Here is an 18,423-nt window from a genome sequence, read left to right as displayed (position 1 = left end):
GTCACAAAACAGCTGAAAACACTGAGTCTTTACTACACAGACTATGTTTACTGACGAGACACTTCCTGAAAACATTTTGTTGCATTTGGGGTTTTTTTCTTTAGTATCGTCAGAATGAAGGGGGGCAAACTTTTCAAAACTTTACAATTATAATTAATAATGGAAAAAAAGTTGATAAGTTTTAGCTTTACAAGAAAACATGGAAAAGGAAAACAGTCTTCAATGACATAAAAGCGGAAAACACAGCTCTGTGTTTTCTTTCCCACTGCTGCAGTCTTGCTTTTACACAATGAAACACTAAAATTAAAAGGCTAATGTGATAGTTTTTTATTCATAACAGTGCCAGTTTAGTGACAGTGCTTCATCATTTCAGTCGCATGGTGATTTCTGCACTCACTGATGTGGACTCATCTTATTCACCACCGGTTTTAAATGTGGACAGACAGTTGTTGCTAATAAACTCATGGACTACTTTTCTCCACTCCACAATTTACTGTTTGTTCTCTGGAAACCTGTAACTGTAAACATCTATTTTCATTTTTAGACACTTTCCTTATCTAAACGCAATCTTCTGTGGTATTTTAAAAACTCACCCAACCATATGTTCGAAAAGCTGCTAATGAGAAACAAACAGGAGATAAATGTCAAGATAAAGTAGCAGAGCACAGAAACAATTTTTCCTCCTTGACTATACGGTAATGATTTATGTGAAACATTTGAGCTCACTTCATTGTTATAAAACCCTACTCCTTTTCTCTAATGATTTAAGTATGTTTCCAGAATGAAAAAAAAAAGGTAGTAATTTTCCTGTTATGTGAGGACGCTTTTTGATGTGAATTGGACCTAAAAGGTGTGAGGAGCAGCTTTCTGCAGCAGAGGTTCCCCGGCCTCACTGCAAAGCTCTCAGCGGGGCGCGTGAATTTGTTACGCTTGAACTGTATGGAAACTATTCCTGACAGAATGTTCATCCGTTCCAAAGCGTAAACTCGCCGCCGCAGCATGCCCCCTGCAGTGTAAAGCTGCTGCATTTATCTCAACTTCCCAGGAATTATTCTGTCACTCAAATCACTTTGGAAAGAAAGACACTCATCAAGGAGACCTCTTTTTTTTTTTTTGTGCAGGGCAGCTCCCAGAAGACGATGATTAAAGCCTCCTCATGACAACGTAGGGGGAAAATCATACAAGTTGGGGAAACAGACGTTTTTCAGCATATTTGTCGACTAGACAGACAGCCCACTTTACTTTCAGTGCCAGTGTAATGTCAAGCAATTACACATGTGACGGGGTAACATACATGACCCAAAACAATGGCATCTTTGGCCTGCAGCTGGTTAAACGACATGCCATGAAATTAGATTAGCGCTGCTATAGGCTAATCCTATATTCTGTGTCAGAAACGGTCCTACACGTTTCTGAAACATTCTGAAGCGGAGGTGTGTGTCTGCTGTTGTGGCAACGCGATGAAAGCAACAAGCTTAAAAGATATAAAGATATTTTTAAAAAATAAAGCTGCACATTTAGGTCACTGTGAAAACTCGCCTGTGTCGCAGGTTTTTTCTGTGTTTGTGCGATAGTTGCACAACACAAACGACCAGCAGAGAACAGAAACAATTAAAGCAGCCAAAAGAAAATAGTGTAAGACCAGATAGCCTCATACACAAGGATATCTACAAATGAATGTTAGTGTCACCTGTAGAAAAGAAATACTTTTTTTTAATCTATTCCATCAGAGGATAAAGTTGAAATTTGATTTCCAGAATATAGTGGAAGTCATGATACAAGTCCATGTTCTGTTTTGTGATTTTGTGACCATGACTAGAAGATTGTTGCTCAGTATTTGAAAAGTGTTTCTGCCTCAGATGTTTAGTTTGGTTTGTTTGAGATGATAGTGAACAACTCACAATCCTGAACTTTTCTAGTAAAATCTCTGCTGCTGTGTAGATAAAACCTTCCTGTGAGTCAAAAGATCAAAATGATTTCATCCCAACACGACTTTGAGAGTCTCGTCTTCTCAGTTCGTTGTGGTTTTAAATGACACCACTGCTGCAGCAGAGCACTGAAATATAATAGTCTTGGATGGCCAGGAGAAAAGGAATTATGGTTCTTATCCATAGCATCAAATGCAGGAGGCAAAAAGCAGAGCGAAGTAAACAGAGGTTATCGTGTTATTGACCACTCAAAGCTCTTTACATTGAAAGCTTCATCCATCCAGCTGAGCATCTTATCCTATGTACAATGCTCCATTCCCTCACTGATCCATCAGAGGTTGATGGACTCAGTGTTCTCCCCAAAGGCACTTTGACATGTGGACTGGAGGAGAAGTTGGAGATCAAACAGGTGACATATTGATGAGAGAACATCCTGCTCTGCCTCAGGAGCCACTGCAACTTTAATCTCTCCTCGTTTTGCTCTCCTTGTTTTAAAAGAGAAGGAAAGCAAAAACCCATTGCCTTCTCACATGGACTTAATCAAGAATAAAAGCATATTCACTTGGGATCTGACCTCTCTCAGCTGACCCACATTAGACAAGAACCGTCAGCGTGCTCACCCAGAAGACAGTGGTTGACTTCAGAGTGTTGACCTATATGTATTGTAAGTGAATTTCCTGTGCGCTGATCTGTATCCAGGCTTGAAAATACTATATAATGTGCTCACCATCTGAGCTCTTGGAATACCCGGCAAATAGCAGAGGAAAAAAAAAAAAAAGCCCCTTCAACTTTGAGCTGGGGTAGAAAAATAGTTGCGTAACTCGTTTTTCCAGTAAGCGTCGGATGGTTCACAGAATGCCAACTCTTTGACACACGCGTTCAAGCTCCGGCAACTTCGTGTTGCAAATCTGGACAGAGAAGTCAACATCAAAAAACAAAACAAAAGTACACGAATAAAGCATCAGAACATCAGAGGTGTGCATGCGACCCACATGCACACTTCCTTAGAGTGTGACAGCTTTGATGGAAGTGATGTGAAGAAAATGCAATCATAGCGCTCTGTGCATATGTACGTGTTTAATATGTCACAATTAGAGTGACTAAAATACGGCCTATTTAGCTTATTTAGCCAGTTAATGTGTTGACAGGCAATAACAGGCAAATCTGGGCACATCTAAAATCGCATATATTTCTTAGCTCGTAGCTGAATGCCTTGGGTTTTACAATTACATATATTTATTTTTGCATCAAGTGAGTCTAACCAAATCACTAAAATGTATTTATTAACTTGTAATCATCATAGAAAATGGCTTATAACTCAAACCGTTTTACTTATTTATTTTTTTATTTTTTTTACAGGCTCATACACCATTATCGGCTTTGAAGGGGTTACATCATCTGTCTTTTGCTAATTCCCCGCATGAAAACGAATGCAATATTAATTTGCCTGCGTATGTTATGTAAAACTTGCCAGCAGCAAACTTCAGCATACATTATTTTATATGCTTGTTAAGACGATTGAGAATGACAGGGATATACACATAATGAAATTCATCAAAGCAAATATTACAAGTACAAGGATTCGCACCTCTTGCACTTTGACTTCATTTCATTTGTCATTTTGTCATGTCACAACCAGGGACTGCTGAGTATTTTACTGGCTGTAGAGATCTGCAGCTCAGGTGGGAGAATCTGCTGACAGTGAACGCCTCAAATTTGAATTTTTACCAAAAAGTGTCAAAAGGAGCAATGTTGTTGCAGGAGGTATTCTCATCAGATGAATGTTTTGCCCTACATATATTGTACAGCCACCTGAACACATCCTGTCAACTATAAAGTAGGGAGGTTGCATATTAATGGAGTTAAATATGGGCCAACAATGGAAAATAATCTGTTCTCCTTTTCTGGTCTGTGCAACCATAAAGGGCATAATTTCTATTCTATTCTATTCTATTCTATTCTATTCTATTCTAGTCTATTCTATTCTATTCTATTCTATTCTAGTCTATTCTATTCTATTTTATTCTATTCTAGTCTATTCTATTCTATTTTATTCTATACTATTCTATTCTATTCTTCAACTTTACACTCATTTTGTGTTAGTCAATCAAATAAAATTCATTGAGGTTTATAGATGTAATGTGGCAGAGTGAATACGTTTTAAGCTGCTGGTTTAAAGCGTTCCCTTAAGACATTCCTATTCCTCTTCGCCATCGCTTTGTGTTTGGAAAACCCTGACTGCTTAACATAAATGTATGAAAAGTCTGAGTTAATCTCCAGAGAATCAGCCTCAGTTTGTCGGAGGGGTTTTTTTTTCCTCTCCATCTGGCCCTCAAACGCATCACTCCCATGAAAATTAAAAAAGACAAATTACTGCACATACTTATTTTAAACATTTAACTGAGCAACTTGACCGTCAAACTGAAGAAGAAAATGTGTCTGGGCAGACACTGACGTTTGTCTTGTCTAAATATCTTCTCAGACAAATGCTGACTGAAAACGTCTCCCAGACATGTTTACGCCACACCGACTTTGCCTCGACCTTCCTTCACCCAGAGATGTCTACTTAGGCACAAGTTTCTTCTCCCAGCAAAGCTCTGCTCTACATTCAGACGGCTAACTACAGCCACCACTGGGAGTTTGCCAGTACAACCAGCCACAGACTCTGCTGCTGGCCACTGGAGCTGGTGAGGGTTCCTTTGCTCAAGGGCACCTTGAGCAGCTGCTGTTTGGGGTGCCAAGTGGTCTCTTTACAGCCTCAACCCTAAAGCCAGCTTCATGTGTGTGTTTTTGCGGGCATAAACCGTGGCTCTTTGCACGACAAATACGAGGAATCCCCTCAGAATCAATAGTCAGACACCAACGGTCACAAAGAGAACAAAGAAGAGATTTAGAGAAGTGGACAGACAACACGGGCAAAGAGAGAAACAGAGGGAGGAAAGAGCAAAGGGAAGCACTTGAGAAAAGCACGAAGGGCAAAAATGGGAGGAAAACAGTCCCAGCACTCTGGCGTGTGCAGATATTATTCATAGAGAAGATATGAATGCACCCTCAAGTGCGATCCAGAGCCACCTGAGAATACACAAACGCAAGTGATGCACAAAAACCTATATACACACACAGAAAAAAATCTATCAGCTACAGGAAAACACTGCTCAGAGACACAAATAAATAAAGCATGCACATGTCTGCAAATAACACGGAACGCGCAACCCAACACAGTACACAACGCAAACACTCACAGGGAGGAAGTTCTGTAAGCAATGAAATGAAAAAAAAAGAAGTAGAGAAATGTTGTGAGGAGACAGAATGGAAGGAGCTGGGTTTTTGAAAGAATATGTCGTTTAAAGAAACAGCCAGCAATAGTTTCTGCATAAGAGGATGACAGACAGATGCTGAGGGAGAGGGGGATAATCAGAGGAGAGAGGGATTAAACAAGCAAAAACTCAGAGAAAGACAAAATAGGTGAGTTTTTTGTTGCCCTAAGTCATGCTCATAAAATTGCAGTGATGCAATTCTCTACATTTTACAAATTTTCTAACATCTCAAATTTTATTACGCGGACCAGCAGACATGGATTGAGCCTGTGCAAGTTTAAAAAACTAAAATAACTGATGTCTGTCAAACAGCAGGAGGAGTGTGCTATAAAGTAGCTGCTAATCTAATTAAAACTATGGTCAGAGAAATAGGCATTCAATTTAAGATTATAGTTAAAACAGATTAAGCGGCAGATTAATTAGAAGTTTGATTTAAAAAAGAGAGGAAGATAAAACCTTGTTCCACTGAAGAACAAATCTTTGATGGCATTCAGCAGACACTAGAATGGTGATGATGCTTTGCATGGACACAAAAAAGGATAACTTTTCAGAATCTTATCCAATTGCACATTTAAATTACTAGTTTGAAAATATACAGAAACATAAAGACATTTTGAAACAAGCCATGCAATCTGATAAAGGTAAAAGAACAACTTTGTGCCATTTTGGAGGGGAAAAGACAGAAGAACTGTATTAAATCAAGAGTAAAACGCAGGTATATCTTGATTCAGGTCAGGTGATTTATCACAGCTGAACAATGAACTGGTTAAGCATTGATATTAAACAAGTGCGAATGATGACGAGGATGAAGAACCTCTGCCATTTTACAAAGTTTTTTACTTATTTTTATCATTACTGTCAATGTTCTATTAGGTCCAAAATGAGTTATTCAGTGGAACATCAAAATCTGACAGGAACGTGGTTTACAAACACTCAGATGTGCAACGATCACTAACTTTGCCTCAAGTACATTTTCCTTTTCCGCTTTTGAAATAACAAAGTTGCTCAAAATGTGCTCCATTTTCACATTTCTGCATTTGGAAATCAAGCCATCATTCTTTTGCAGCGTTGTTCACAGACGTAAGCTACAGCCAGGGGCCCTTCTTCTGTGCTCCAGTGTAAACGTATCTCAGGTGGGATGAAAATAAGACAAAAACGAAGGGAGCAAAATGCCGAAAGTCAAGGCATATGACAAAAAAACACATGTGAAAATAAAAAAAGACAGGAAAGAGGGACTAATAGAAAAGTTAAAACAGAGAAACGTAGCTCTACAATGAAAGACAGAAAAAGGCAGGAGGAAGTGAGTCGTGAGCTGGGAGCCGACACAGACAACACACAGCAAACAATGAAAGTGACAGCTTTGCTCTGACTGTGACTCTGGCTGACTGTTGTTTCATTATAATCTCATAACTGTCACAGCTTGGAGCGGCGGAGAAGGACAGGAGGAATGGAAAAGGGTGAGGGAGGGTGTAATTGCTTCATAGAGGAGGAGAAACAGACCGAAAATGGAAATGGATCAACATGTGGCTCATCTGACCTGGACGCAAACAGGAAGAGGCAGATGGAAGCAAAGGTTGATAAATATAAGCAAAGGTAAATGTTGGAGACGTTCTAAAGCATCTTGATCGAGACCCATCTCTCTCTTCCCAAAAGCTCAGAGAGCAAGATGGTAAGGCGTGCCACGGAGGAGCAGCAGTAGATGCTCTGTGTACCAATGCAAGGAAAATGTTTGCTAAGCTCTACTAAAACTGTGTGTTAAAACGGAATCTTTTTGGAAACATGTATTAGTTGTGAAAAAAACTACTTATTACTGACTTTTTTTTCCTGACTGAAAATAAATTAACACAAATGAAGTTTTGTTTTGTTTTGTTTTATATTCAGTGTGGGATTGCTGGTCCTATGGATAAGAATCCATTTTAAGGCTTATTACACATTTTAGAGTTAATCACTGCTCTGCTTCATAATCATTATAATTTATGCATAAACTCATATGCTTTCACAAAGTCAGTCTATCTTCATATTTTCTCACTCTGCTACTTGGATGATTAGTGAAGTAACTCTTCTACTAAACCTATTTACACTCTCACTTATCTACTAAAACTATCTACTTTCTTTCTCAAGCTCATTCACCCTCACTCACTCACTCCCATGTAACAATCCCAAAAAGCTTATATTTCATTCTCTCTCATTCTTATTACTCCCTCATTCACTTTCATCATGCTATCCACCACTTTCTCATCCTCTCACACAGTATTTTCCTCGTTTAGTCATGAAAAATGACACCAAAGTAAATATTAATCAACAGACATCTAAGCAAATGAAGCTCTTTTTAATTTTTTATTTTTTTAAACTGTGTTAGTAGGATAGCAGGTCACGCACAATCCCATGCAACCTCTCCTCCGCTGAGCAGAGTGCAAACAGAAAAACAATCACATCCTCAAAGCATGAATGTTGCTCTCCTTTTAATTTTCTGGAGCTTATTTGGTCTCCAAGGCTTTGATCACTGACAGCAGAGGATCTGTGAAGCATTAGCGCTAAACCCAATAAGTGCAAAGGAAAACGACTTTAAAGGCATATTAAAAAAAAACATATTAGAATTTAAAAAAAAAAAGTCTTGTGTGGTGGTGGTACATTTAAGCAGCTTAAAACATAAATTCTATTCGTTCTCTGATATGACTGCTTTACAAGTTTCCAGATAGAATGACCATCAGTCTTTATTAATTTGCATGATTTCATGCAAATCTTCACTTTATATATTCCATCTAAAGTTACTGTTAGAAAATCTGGCAACACAAAAGCTACTCTGGTCAGAACAAAAACAATTTTAACACCCATGTTAAAAAGAATGCATAAAATAAACTAATACTATTGGTGACTTCAGAATGGCAAACATTGCTTTTACTGTTTACCACAGTTTTAAACATTTATGTACTGCAGTGTCTGTGTACTTCAGCAAGTCTTGCTATAAAAATGTAGCTATTTTATAGCAAGCAATTCCAGATTTTGGAAGATTAAGACCAAATTAACCTAAATGTTCTACTGTTTTTACAGAAACCCTGTAAAACAAAGAAAATTAAAGTAATATAAACCAAAATATTTGAGACACTCTGGGCAGCTTTTGATGCATTTTGAGTAAAGCCAATATTTATTAAAGATTAGACTGTAATTCCCTACTGTTTTAACAATTTACTTTCTTAAATTGCTTCAATGTGAGAATATTCTATTTCCCCAAAAAAAGTAGAAAACAAAAGGAGATAAAATAAATTTCTTCTACTCTGAATTGTGGATGGAGTTGCAATATTTTTTCTGTTTGTTTTTTTAGTCTTGGTAAAAACATGTAATTTCAAGAGGGCTTTAAAAATGCCAGCTCATGTATTTAATAAAAGCATTTTCTTCATGAGAAACTCAAAAAGCAACCCTCTCATTCTCCAGCGCTAGCACTGATCTTTTACTCCCAACCTTGTAGAGCTGAAGTTCTTATCTTCACACTATTTTCCTTGCTGGATAAAGCTCTAAGGGCATCTAAATGAGCTTAACACACATACACACACACACACACGCACTCTCCAGTCCGCATTTGCCACACATTTTCCCTTCACGGTCTCTTACCTGTGACAGTGATCAGCATGGGAGCAACCAGGGGCCTGTTGTTATCCAGTTTTCGGCTCAGTCGAATCTCTCCGCTGGTGTGATTCAGGAGCAGAAGGTGAAGCTCATTGCCCCTGTCGATGGTGTAGTACAGCCTGTCAGACACATCAGGGTCATGGGCTGGTACCCTGCCAATCACCCCACTGGGGAAACTGTTGGACCGATTGGAAACAAAGTTGTTGAAAATGATTTGAAAGTCTTGCAGGGTTGGCCGATTGTCGTTCTGGTCCACCAAACGGATTCTGACGGTAGCTCTGCTCACGAGAGGTGCTGATGTGGCCTGGACTACAATAATGTATTCATTGCGAGCCTCATAGTCAAGATCAATGAGTGAGGTGAGCTCTCCTGAAAAGATGTCCATCTGAAAGATCTCAGGGATATTGCCCTCAACAATTTGATACATGATCTGAGCATTAGCACCTTCATCAGGGTCAGTGGCAGTAATCTGGGCTACCACAGACCCCACAGCGCTATTTTCCTTAACCAATACCTCAAAATCATCAGCAGGGAAGACAGGAGCGTTGTCATTTACATCAAGAACTGTCACCTGGATGTGGACAGGTGTTCTTTGAGGGGGCACCCCACGATCCACGGCATATGCTGTGAGCTCATAAAACGGCACACTCTCCCGATCCAAACGACGAACAGTTCGCACAATGCCAGAAGTAGGTTCAATGGTAAAATCTCCATCTCCATCCTCACCATTTTGAAAAGTGTACTGAACACGGCCATTGGCGTGTGCGTCACGGTCAGTGGCCGAGATCTGCAGGACACTAGTGAAGGGGGGAGCATCTTCACTCACTGTCCCCTGATATCTGGGACTGAGGAACTGAGGTGCATTGTCATTCACGTCATTCACGTTCACCTCAACATATGTTGTGTCAGATTTCTGTGGTATGCCATTGTCTTTCGCTGTGATAGCTAAAGTGTAGGTCATTTGGTCCTCATAGTCAAGCTCTGCCTGGAGCGTGATTGCTCCTGTTGCCGGATCAATGCGGAACTGGGGGATGTTGTCTTCAAGAAAGTACGTGATCCGAGCATTTTCTCCTACATCGTCATCTGTAGCACTAATCACAACCACTGTACTTCCTGGTGGCCTGTCCTCATTCACGCTGACAGAGTAATGGGCACTCTGGAACACAGGTCGATGTGTGTTGGCATCAGTAATGTTTATGTGCACCTGGCAAGTGTCATGGAGTGTTCGATCTGAGGCAGTGACAGTTAGAACATAACGACGCTCCTGCTTATAGTCCAGTGGTAGAGCTAAGGAGAGAAGTCCCGCTCCTCCAGCTGTGCTGATAGCAAAACGGTTTCTGGTGTTTCCGCCCGTGATCTGATAAGTCACTGCACTGTTTACATCTCTATCCACAGCCGTGACAGTCACTACACTGGTGCCAACAGCTGCATCCTCATTCAGGCGGGAATAATACTCCTTTTGGAGGAACTCGGGGCGATTGTCATTAACATCCATGACTGTAATGGTGACACTCGCTGTAGCAGAGAGAGGTGGCATGCCATAATCTCTGGCCTCCACACCAAAGAAATAGTGTTCCACAGACTCCCTGTCGAGAATCGAGCTGACAGTGACCCAGCCCGTTGCGGAGTTGATGACAAAGGGTGTGTCTGAGCCGGTCCCAGTCAGCCTGTACTCCAGCCGAGCATTATCAGCTGAATCTGTATCTATAGCCTGGATGTGGAGGATTGAACTACCAACTGGGGCACTCTCAAGTACAGATGCTTGGAATGGTGTGGATACAAAGATAGGAGGGTTATCATTGACATCGGTCACCTGGACACTCACAATTCCAGTATTGTTGGAAAGAGGTGGCCGGCCATTGTCCTGAGCGCGAACACGGAGTGTGTACTCCCGCTCAGATTCATAGTCCAGTGGTGCCACCACCTGAATTTCACCTGTTACACTATCAATGGAAAACTGTCCACGGCTATTACCACTGATGATGTTATAGTGAACAGCAGCATTGCTGTCCTTGTCCCTGTCTGTAGCGCTCACACGTAGGATCTCAGAGTGAGGTCGAACATCCTCCTTCACTGCTACCACGTAGCGCTTTTCGCTGAACTGTGGCACATTGTCATTTTCATCCAGAACAGTTATAAAAACTTTGACAGTGGCAGAGCGTGGACCTGGATCCTTCCCCTGGTCACTGGCCTCCACCTGAAGAGTGTAGTGTTCATTTGTTTCCCTGTCCACAGATCCTCTGGTTGTAATCAGTCCTGAACGTGGGTCAATCTCGAAAGCAGCTCGTGCTATTGCAGCAGATTCACCGATAAACCGATAACGAATATTGGCATTGGATGGAGAGTCTGAATCTGTTGCTCTCAACTGTAAAATTGGATAACCTTCTTCCACGTTCTCCCTAATTGTCTCTCTGTACTCTGACTGTTCAAATATAGGCGAATGATCATTACGGTCTGAAACACCAATGGCTACCATAGTGGTCCCAGAGAGCCGAGGGGATCCGTGATCTGTCGCTGTGATCCGGAAGTAATGCTTATCCATGTGTTCTCTGTCCAGAACCTGAGTGCTAGTGATGAGGCCTGTGTCTGGATGGATGTGAAAATAGTCAGATGATCGACTGTTCATCAGTGGGGCCATTGTGTAGCTCACTCGGCCTGCATCACCTCCATCGGGGTCTGTGGCTGACATTATAATGACGGAGGTGCCTGGCGGCTGGTTCTCTGCTACCTGGACTTGGTAGTTATACAGTGAGAAATGAGGGTGTCTATTGGCTGCACGTCTGGAACGAGACCATGGCATCAAAATCCTCCTCGCCTTTTCTCCCTGAGAGCTATCATCATCTGCCACTATTATCAGGCGTTCCAGGCTCCTCTCTCCCCTTGAAGTGTGTCTTTTCTCCCACTCAACCTCATCCCCCTCAGCTCCCTGGTGGCTTTCATCTGCTTGGATTTCTCTCTTCCCTCTATTGCGATCCAACAGTGTGATGGTTGAGGTGCTGCTGCCCCTATACTGACCCAACTCTCCCTTTGCCTCACTATCTTCCTGGCCGGCCTTTGTTACTCCCTTTACCCTTTCCTTCTCCCACACCTCCTCTTCCTCTTCTGCACGTGGTGCCTTGCCTCCCATCAGCCTCGTCTCGCCCTCCCCCACCTGTAATTTTCCTCCCCAAACAGCATCAGCAACAGCAGCGGACCCCTCCAACCCTTCTCCCTCCCTTTCAGCACTCCTCTCTCTTTCTTCTCCAGTCCCCATCTGCTGCCTATCTGACTGTCTGACACCTTCGGGCTCTAATGGCTCTTGATCACCGGATTTTAATTGCATATGTGCGCCTTCACCTCGCTCAGTAGCTGAGCAGTCGTTGGAAATACTTTCAGCGCACCCAAGATCCCCTTGTTGCATCTCGCTATGCCACGAGGATTTTCCAATATCAGATTCCTGACCATTACTCTTATTATTTTCTGTCTTGTTGTTGTTGTTGTTATTGCTGTTAGTGTTGAATTTGCCCCACAAAAGCACATGCAGAGCTTCTTTTGGTGCTGAAACTACCTCCTCTGCAGAGGATGAGTGAAGCATGGTTTCATCCTGCTGAGTTGTCATATTAACTTGCGAGAAAAACAAGATGTTCTTTACTACTGTGCGATTAGGGTGCGTAGGGAGAAAGGGATTATCTTCAGCAGCAGAGTGAGACGTGGCAGACACAGCACAAGGAGTTGTAACGGGAAATTTGGCAGGCAAGAAGAGGCCTGAGTCACCGGTGGACTCAGCCTCTGAAGTTTCCTTCACTCTTAGAGCACACATGTGGAGCTTTTCAGCTTGTTTAACTCTCACTGAAAAATGACCCACGTCTGTATGAACGAGTGGCGTAATGGCTCTTTTGTTGGGTAAAACCTGTCGGCCATGCATCTCTGCAATGCTGCTGAGTGCAAATTGGATGAGGAGGTTCATCTGAGCCATGCCTCCCATGGGGGTCATAAAAAGAGCCACCCCCATTGCTTTTCGGCCCAAACAGCGAAAGCAACCGCCGGTAACCTCCCTCCTTACTCCCTGGGTTTGACTGCTCTGCTGCCTAGATGCAGGCACTAATTTCCCCCGTGTCGGAGACGGAAAAACTAAATCATTATCCGGGTAATTAGACAAGTTAACGTGTTTGTTGACGTGGTCAACCTTTCCTCCTCCTCTGAGATCATTTCCATCTGTACCATCACCCCTCCCTTCATCTGTAATTCTGGCAGGCTTGGGTTTTGCAAACCCACAACAAAAAAGGGAACTATCAAAGAAAGCCACTCCTCTTGTCATGGACCAAGCCACCTTTCCATCATCACCCCTCTCTCTGCTCCTGTTTAGATTGATAACATTGTGCCTCCTTAAATAAGAACAATCAGCAGCCCTCCTCCCCACACTAGCTGAGTTCCCATTGGCATCCCAAGCCATCTTGCTGCTGCTTTCCCTGTAAACTGGTTGCTGATTGGTTTTATAAGTGCAGCCATTGTTGCAGAGATTAAAAGTTGGAAACTGACAGACGCAGTCCAGTTTTGTTACTCTGACACAGTCTGAAATGGTACAAACTGTGTAACATCTGAAGATGTCATCTGAGGCGTCAGTATGAGGTAAACTGCATCCAGAAATAGGATCATTGCACCAGGAGGGAGCGGCTGTAAAGGAGCCAAGTGAAGGCTTGTTGGCTGAAAGGATGTGTTGCTTGTTAGGGATTAGACAGTGAACACGTCGTGGTGCTGAGAGTCTCTTCACCTCAGGAGCCCCTCTGCACACCTTTCCCCCTCTCCTCTCGCAACTTCCGGGTGAGCTGCGCGGACCGGAGGCGTGCACAAAGGCTCTGTCAGCACCACGTTGGACGAGGTGTGGCCTCGGCGCCGACCACCGTTGCGCGCACATTTTAGTCCTTTGTACTGCCCTTTTCTTGCCGTTTTGAGCCGGCAAAGAGGTAAAGGCAGGTGAAGCGGGAGGTGAAACAACGCCCTTTCTCCCCATCTCGCCTCTCTCCACGCCCTCTGCAGCGCCGAAGCCATCAGAGGTAGAAATGCTCCTGGTGCTGGGGAGGCGAAGTGTAAAAGGTGGTAGTAAAGGAGCCCGAGGGCGTTGTAATCCTCTCAGTCTCTGTTTCCGTGCCCCATCCAGTTGATCTCCTCCCAGAGTCCCTCCTGCGCGCTGCGCTCCGGTGCATTCCTCTCTCTGTGTCCGCACTACAGTCCACCTGCTCCAGCGGAGATCCCAGCTGCCCCTCGGTAATCCGCTTGCTTCCCCACACCGATGCTGCTGCTGCTGCTGCTGGTGGTGGTGGTTTACTTCACCCACGACTCGGTAGCTGAGGGCAGGGGTCCTTCTGCTGGAAGCCCCTCCTGTGCTCACCGTCCCCGGGGTGAGGGCTAACAAAGGACCGAGGAGAAGCAGGTGGAGCGCCAGAGACGAGAGCAGGAGCGGGGTGAAGCCCGTTATAGGTGCAGCCATTTAGTCTCTTCCTTTCTCCGTATCCCTCTCCTCCTTTCTCCCTTCTCCACTTCAGACTATCCTCTACCTTTCTATCCAGAGTGCGCGCTTCCACTTCCACTTCTCCACGTATCCACCTTACTTCTCTCCACCCTCGTTCCGCTCCGGCTAGGTGGCCACTTCCAGGACCGCCAGCACCGCCCGACACCTTCCCCCAGGCTCCCCCGTCTCTCTGCCGGCCTGGAGAGTTGGCATCTACCCCCTGTGCTCCGTGGAGCTGGAGGCGTGAGCGTTAGGATCGGCGCGGCGGCGGCGGCGACGGCAGCATCTCTCCTCTTGTTCATTCACATCCAACATGGCTCACACACTCACACTGACTGGCGGGCTGGCTCACACACTGTCTCTCAGCGTGTGTGTGTGTGTGTGTGTGTGTGTGAGAGAGAGAGAGAGAGAGAGAGAGAGAGAGAGAGAGAGAGAGAGAGAGAGAGAGAAGCAGTATGAATGTGTAGCATCCATCCAGGCACACACACACCATCACGCTCTCCTCCATCTCTCCTCCCCTCCCCCTTTTTGCTTGCATCTCCACCGCCTCTCCCTCTCTCCTTTTTCCTCTTTAAATGCGCGGCTCCGGTAAGCAGGGCTGTTACACAGCACCCGCGGCGTCGCCATCCCCACAGCTGGAAAAGGAGGGGGAAGCAGTCCACATCTTCCCCGGTCACCCCGTCATCACCTTACATGAAGCATGACCAGCCTCACAGACAGAGCCCCGCAGGACGGGCACCATCAACAAGAGCGCAAACTTAAGATGTGATGGAAACTTAAATAAACGCATATGAGCTGAGGGATGACTGAGGATGCCCTTTCAGATTTTTCTGATTGTCTTGCTTTGCGCACCCTCACTGTGAGGTCAGCTCCGGTTGTATCAGATTAAATCATGTAAAAGTGACGTAATCTGCTTGTTATGCCCATTACTGCATCTCCCTTACAGGCAGACACAGCTTACTCCAATTTCAGCTGCAACTTATAAATTTTTTATATATTTTCTGACATATATATATTCAGTAATTGAACTTTAAAAAGTGAAATTAATTCATTACAGTGCGGTGAAAAAGCATCTCGTCCCTTATAATTATCTTCTGTTTTGTTTTTTTTATTGCACATGTTTTAGGTTATCAATCACATCTTTCCAAAAAGCAAAATACATTACAAAGAAACAACAAAAAGGCAAACATTTCCTAGAGATGACTTTATTTATCAAGTGGAAATGGGGCATCAACAGTGTCCCAGATGTTTGAGTGGAAGAAAAAAAGCGGTATAGAAAAGTTGGTACAGTCAGCAGGGATTACTATTGCCTTGCAAATATTAACAAGCAAAGCCCTTTCTGCTGCTGTTGGTCTGTTCTGTTTTATCAACAGAGCCAACCTGGACCAAAGTCTTAGATCACTTCATGTTGCCATCCACCTTCAAGCATTTAGCAGTGTTTTTTTTTCTTTCTTTTGTCTTTTTTGTGAAACAATGAAATAGTTATTTTTTTGTGGATAAAAACATTTCTTGAATGTAAATACATAGCTTTGTCCAATAAGCCGTGCATCTATTTCCAATTTTTATAAATTAATGAAATATGATAATTATTTTTTTATTTATTTTAAATATTTTGGTAATTTTGGATCTCCTTTATGGCATCTCCCCATATATGGGATTAGTGATGTGAATAATTACAGGCACATCCGTGCAATCATCCCAGTTTAACACTAATTTGCACACGGCTAAATGGGCAGATCAATTTTCTGATACTTAGTTTTGGGGGCTGAAAAGAAGAAGAAAAAAATCGCATTATGCAAATTTTTAAGCTTCAAATTTCCTCCAACTCACAATCTCCCCATTCAGTACCAATTTATAATGCTGTCTGGGTGGTGCACAGTTTCTAATGACACGGCTCAAATTCAATATCAGTTTTTTCCCCCCCTTCACGGCTGATGGAAGGAGATACACAAGGAGGATTTTGCCACATAACACAGCTTCAGTGTATTTTGCTGTAACAGATGTCACAGATCACCGCTATATCCCTCTGTGCCAACCAGGTCAATGCTTAGGTCGGTTTAAATCATCTCAAAACTCAAGCTTTGGCTCTTTCCAACCCTCATTTGATATTTTCAAATGTCGGTATGTAAGAAGACATTGATGTAAACTGCAAATTGATCAGTTTTCATGTGAATGAAATGATTATGACAATATTTTTTTTTCTTTCAGGTAGTTCTGGTTCCAGTAGATATGGACCAGAGTGTTTCTTTGCCAGGTTAGGAAAACAGAATAAGCTTGCAGAGCCAAAGAGACATTTAAAAAGAAAGAAAGAAAAAAAAAGAATTAAAATGTTTCCCTATGGAGCTAAACCTTTATTAATCTCTTGGTCCCATTCTTTGAAATTCACTCAATTTATACTAAAGTTACTAAGTTGTATTGTAATAAACTGAATTAAATTCAATAAAGTTTACTTAATTGGGATATACACATTGAATACTTGGCCCTTTGATTTACTCTCATAAGTCCAAATAGCTGCTTTAAACAAATCAGCAATTTCATTCTTTACTGAATGAAATATCCAATGGAGGCCTTGTATCACATTGTGTTAACATGGCTGTGTGTGTGTGTGTTTCCCATCAGGCTGGATCCCTGCCTCCTGTGTTTTTCCTTCCTGGCTTGAACGCCTGGAACACTGCCACGTCAATATGGTGATCCAAATCACACACACCCTCCTTTCCCCAACACAGATTTAGAAATGCACACACACACACAAAAAGGCTTCATCTCCCCTTTCTGGGTGTCCGCAGCCTCCCTTCATGCTCACGCTCTGTCACCAGGATTTGCAGCATTTTTTTTCTCTAATTTTTCTTTATCCCGGCGCCTCCTCGCACACCCGCCTCAGCCAGCGGGAGCGACTGCAGCAGAATGTAGGTTATTGTGGCGCGAGCCGCGGATGTTAACAGGATTTGGAATGGGTCCGTGTCAGGAGAGCACGAGGACGTCTAGACAAGTTGTAACTAGTCAGTGTGAGAAGAGGGATGACGGCTACCGGGCAGTTTAGCCATTCAGCAACGACAGCTTCAGTATAATGATAGCTCAACTGGAAACAAAGAGGAAGTCTTCAATTTGAAACCGGTCAACCAGAGGTCAGAGGTCGCAGAAATCCAGGCTTTAACGAGGCAGGTGGCTGCTGAAGTGGGTGTCAGAGCTTCGTATTTAATAAGCATCATGAAGTAAAGTCCCGGCCGTGAAGAATTGTCCGATCACACATCTGGGTCACATTTTGGCACACTACAACCAAAACCTTCAGTGTATTTTCTTAGGACTTTATGTGATAGACTAACACAAAGTAGGATAGAGAATCAGTCAAGGTTCTCACATTTTTTGACAAATAAAAATCTGAAAAGTATCATGTGCCTTTATGATAGACCTAAATCAAAATTCACTGCAACTATACTTTCAACAACAAATTAATAAATTTAACTCATGTACTCCTTAATGACTGAACACAAATACATACTGCACTTTTCAAGGTTTTATTATTATAAATTTTAATGTATATTTTCCCTTCAAATTGACATCTGTGCTGTGTTCTGCGTTGCTATTGCATAAAACCCCACAAAGAAACACAAAGGAGTTTGTGAATATAATGTGACAACATAATAAAGGGGTCTGACTACCTTCAAACACACACAGGATTATTATGGTAACAGGGTATCGAGAGGAAATGAACACATTCAGGCTTTTTGAGATCTGATCTGCTCTATTGTAGCACAATGCCAGTAATTAAACCCCATTGTTACTATTTGTGTTGCGAGTAATTTTTTTTCCATTGATTTCCAAATGGATTAAAGTCAGTTGATAGACCCGTTCTTGCCTGTTGCTGAAAAATCCTCCTTAATGAAGAATTTCATCCCTGAAATGTTCAGTATTTCAAAGCTAAAGCCAGGTAAAGCTTACTGTTTGGCCAAGTAGCAGATGACATCATATGATGTTAAAGTTTCTATGCCTCTTTCATAATATCATCCCTTTGCAATCCAATTCGTTACACATGACTTGAATTATGAGATAATTGTTCTAATTTCTT

The 18,423-nt window shown here is 42.6% G+C and overlaps 1 protein-coding gene across 1 annotated transcript in view; it reads right to left on the bottom strand.

Moving 5' to 3' along the window:
- celsr3 (cadherin, EGF LAG seven-pass G-type receptor 3) overlaps positions 1-14,697 on the bottom strand; it is a 93,831-nt gene extending 79,134 nt beyond the window's left edge. The window contains exon 1 of the mRNA XM_055048652.1: positions 8,855-14,697. Within this exon, the coding sequence (XP_054904627.1) occupies positions 8,855-14,336 (5,482 nt within the window). The 5' untranslated portion in view covers positions 14,337-14,697. The remainder of the gene's footprint in view (positions 1-8,854) is intronic.
- Between the last annotated feature and the right edge of the window lie 3,726 nt (positions 14,698-18,423).

Source organism: Poeciliopsis prolifica, unplaced genomic scaffold (assembly GCF_027474105.1).
Source record: "Poeciliopsis prolifica strain line A6 unplaced genomic scaffold, Auburn_PproV2 SCAFFOLD027, whole genome shotgun sequence".
NCBI lineage: Eukaryota > Metazoa > Chordata > Actinopteri > Cyprinodontiformes > Poeciliidae > Poeciliopsis > Poeciliopsis prolifica.
Note: the sequence above shows the minus strand (reverse complement) of the source record. Positions and strands in the feature narration are given on the sequence as shown.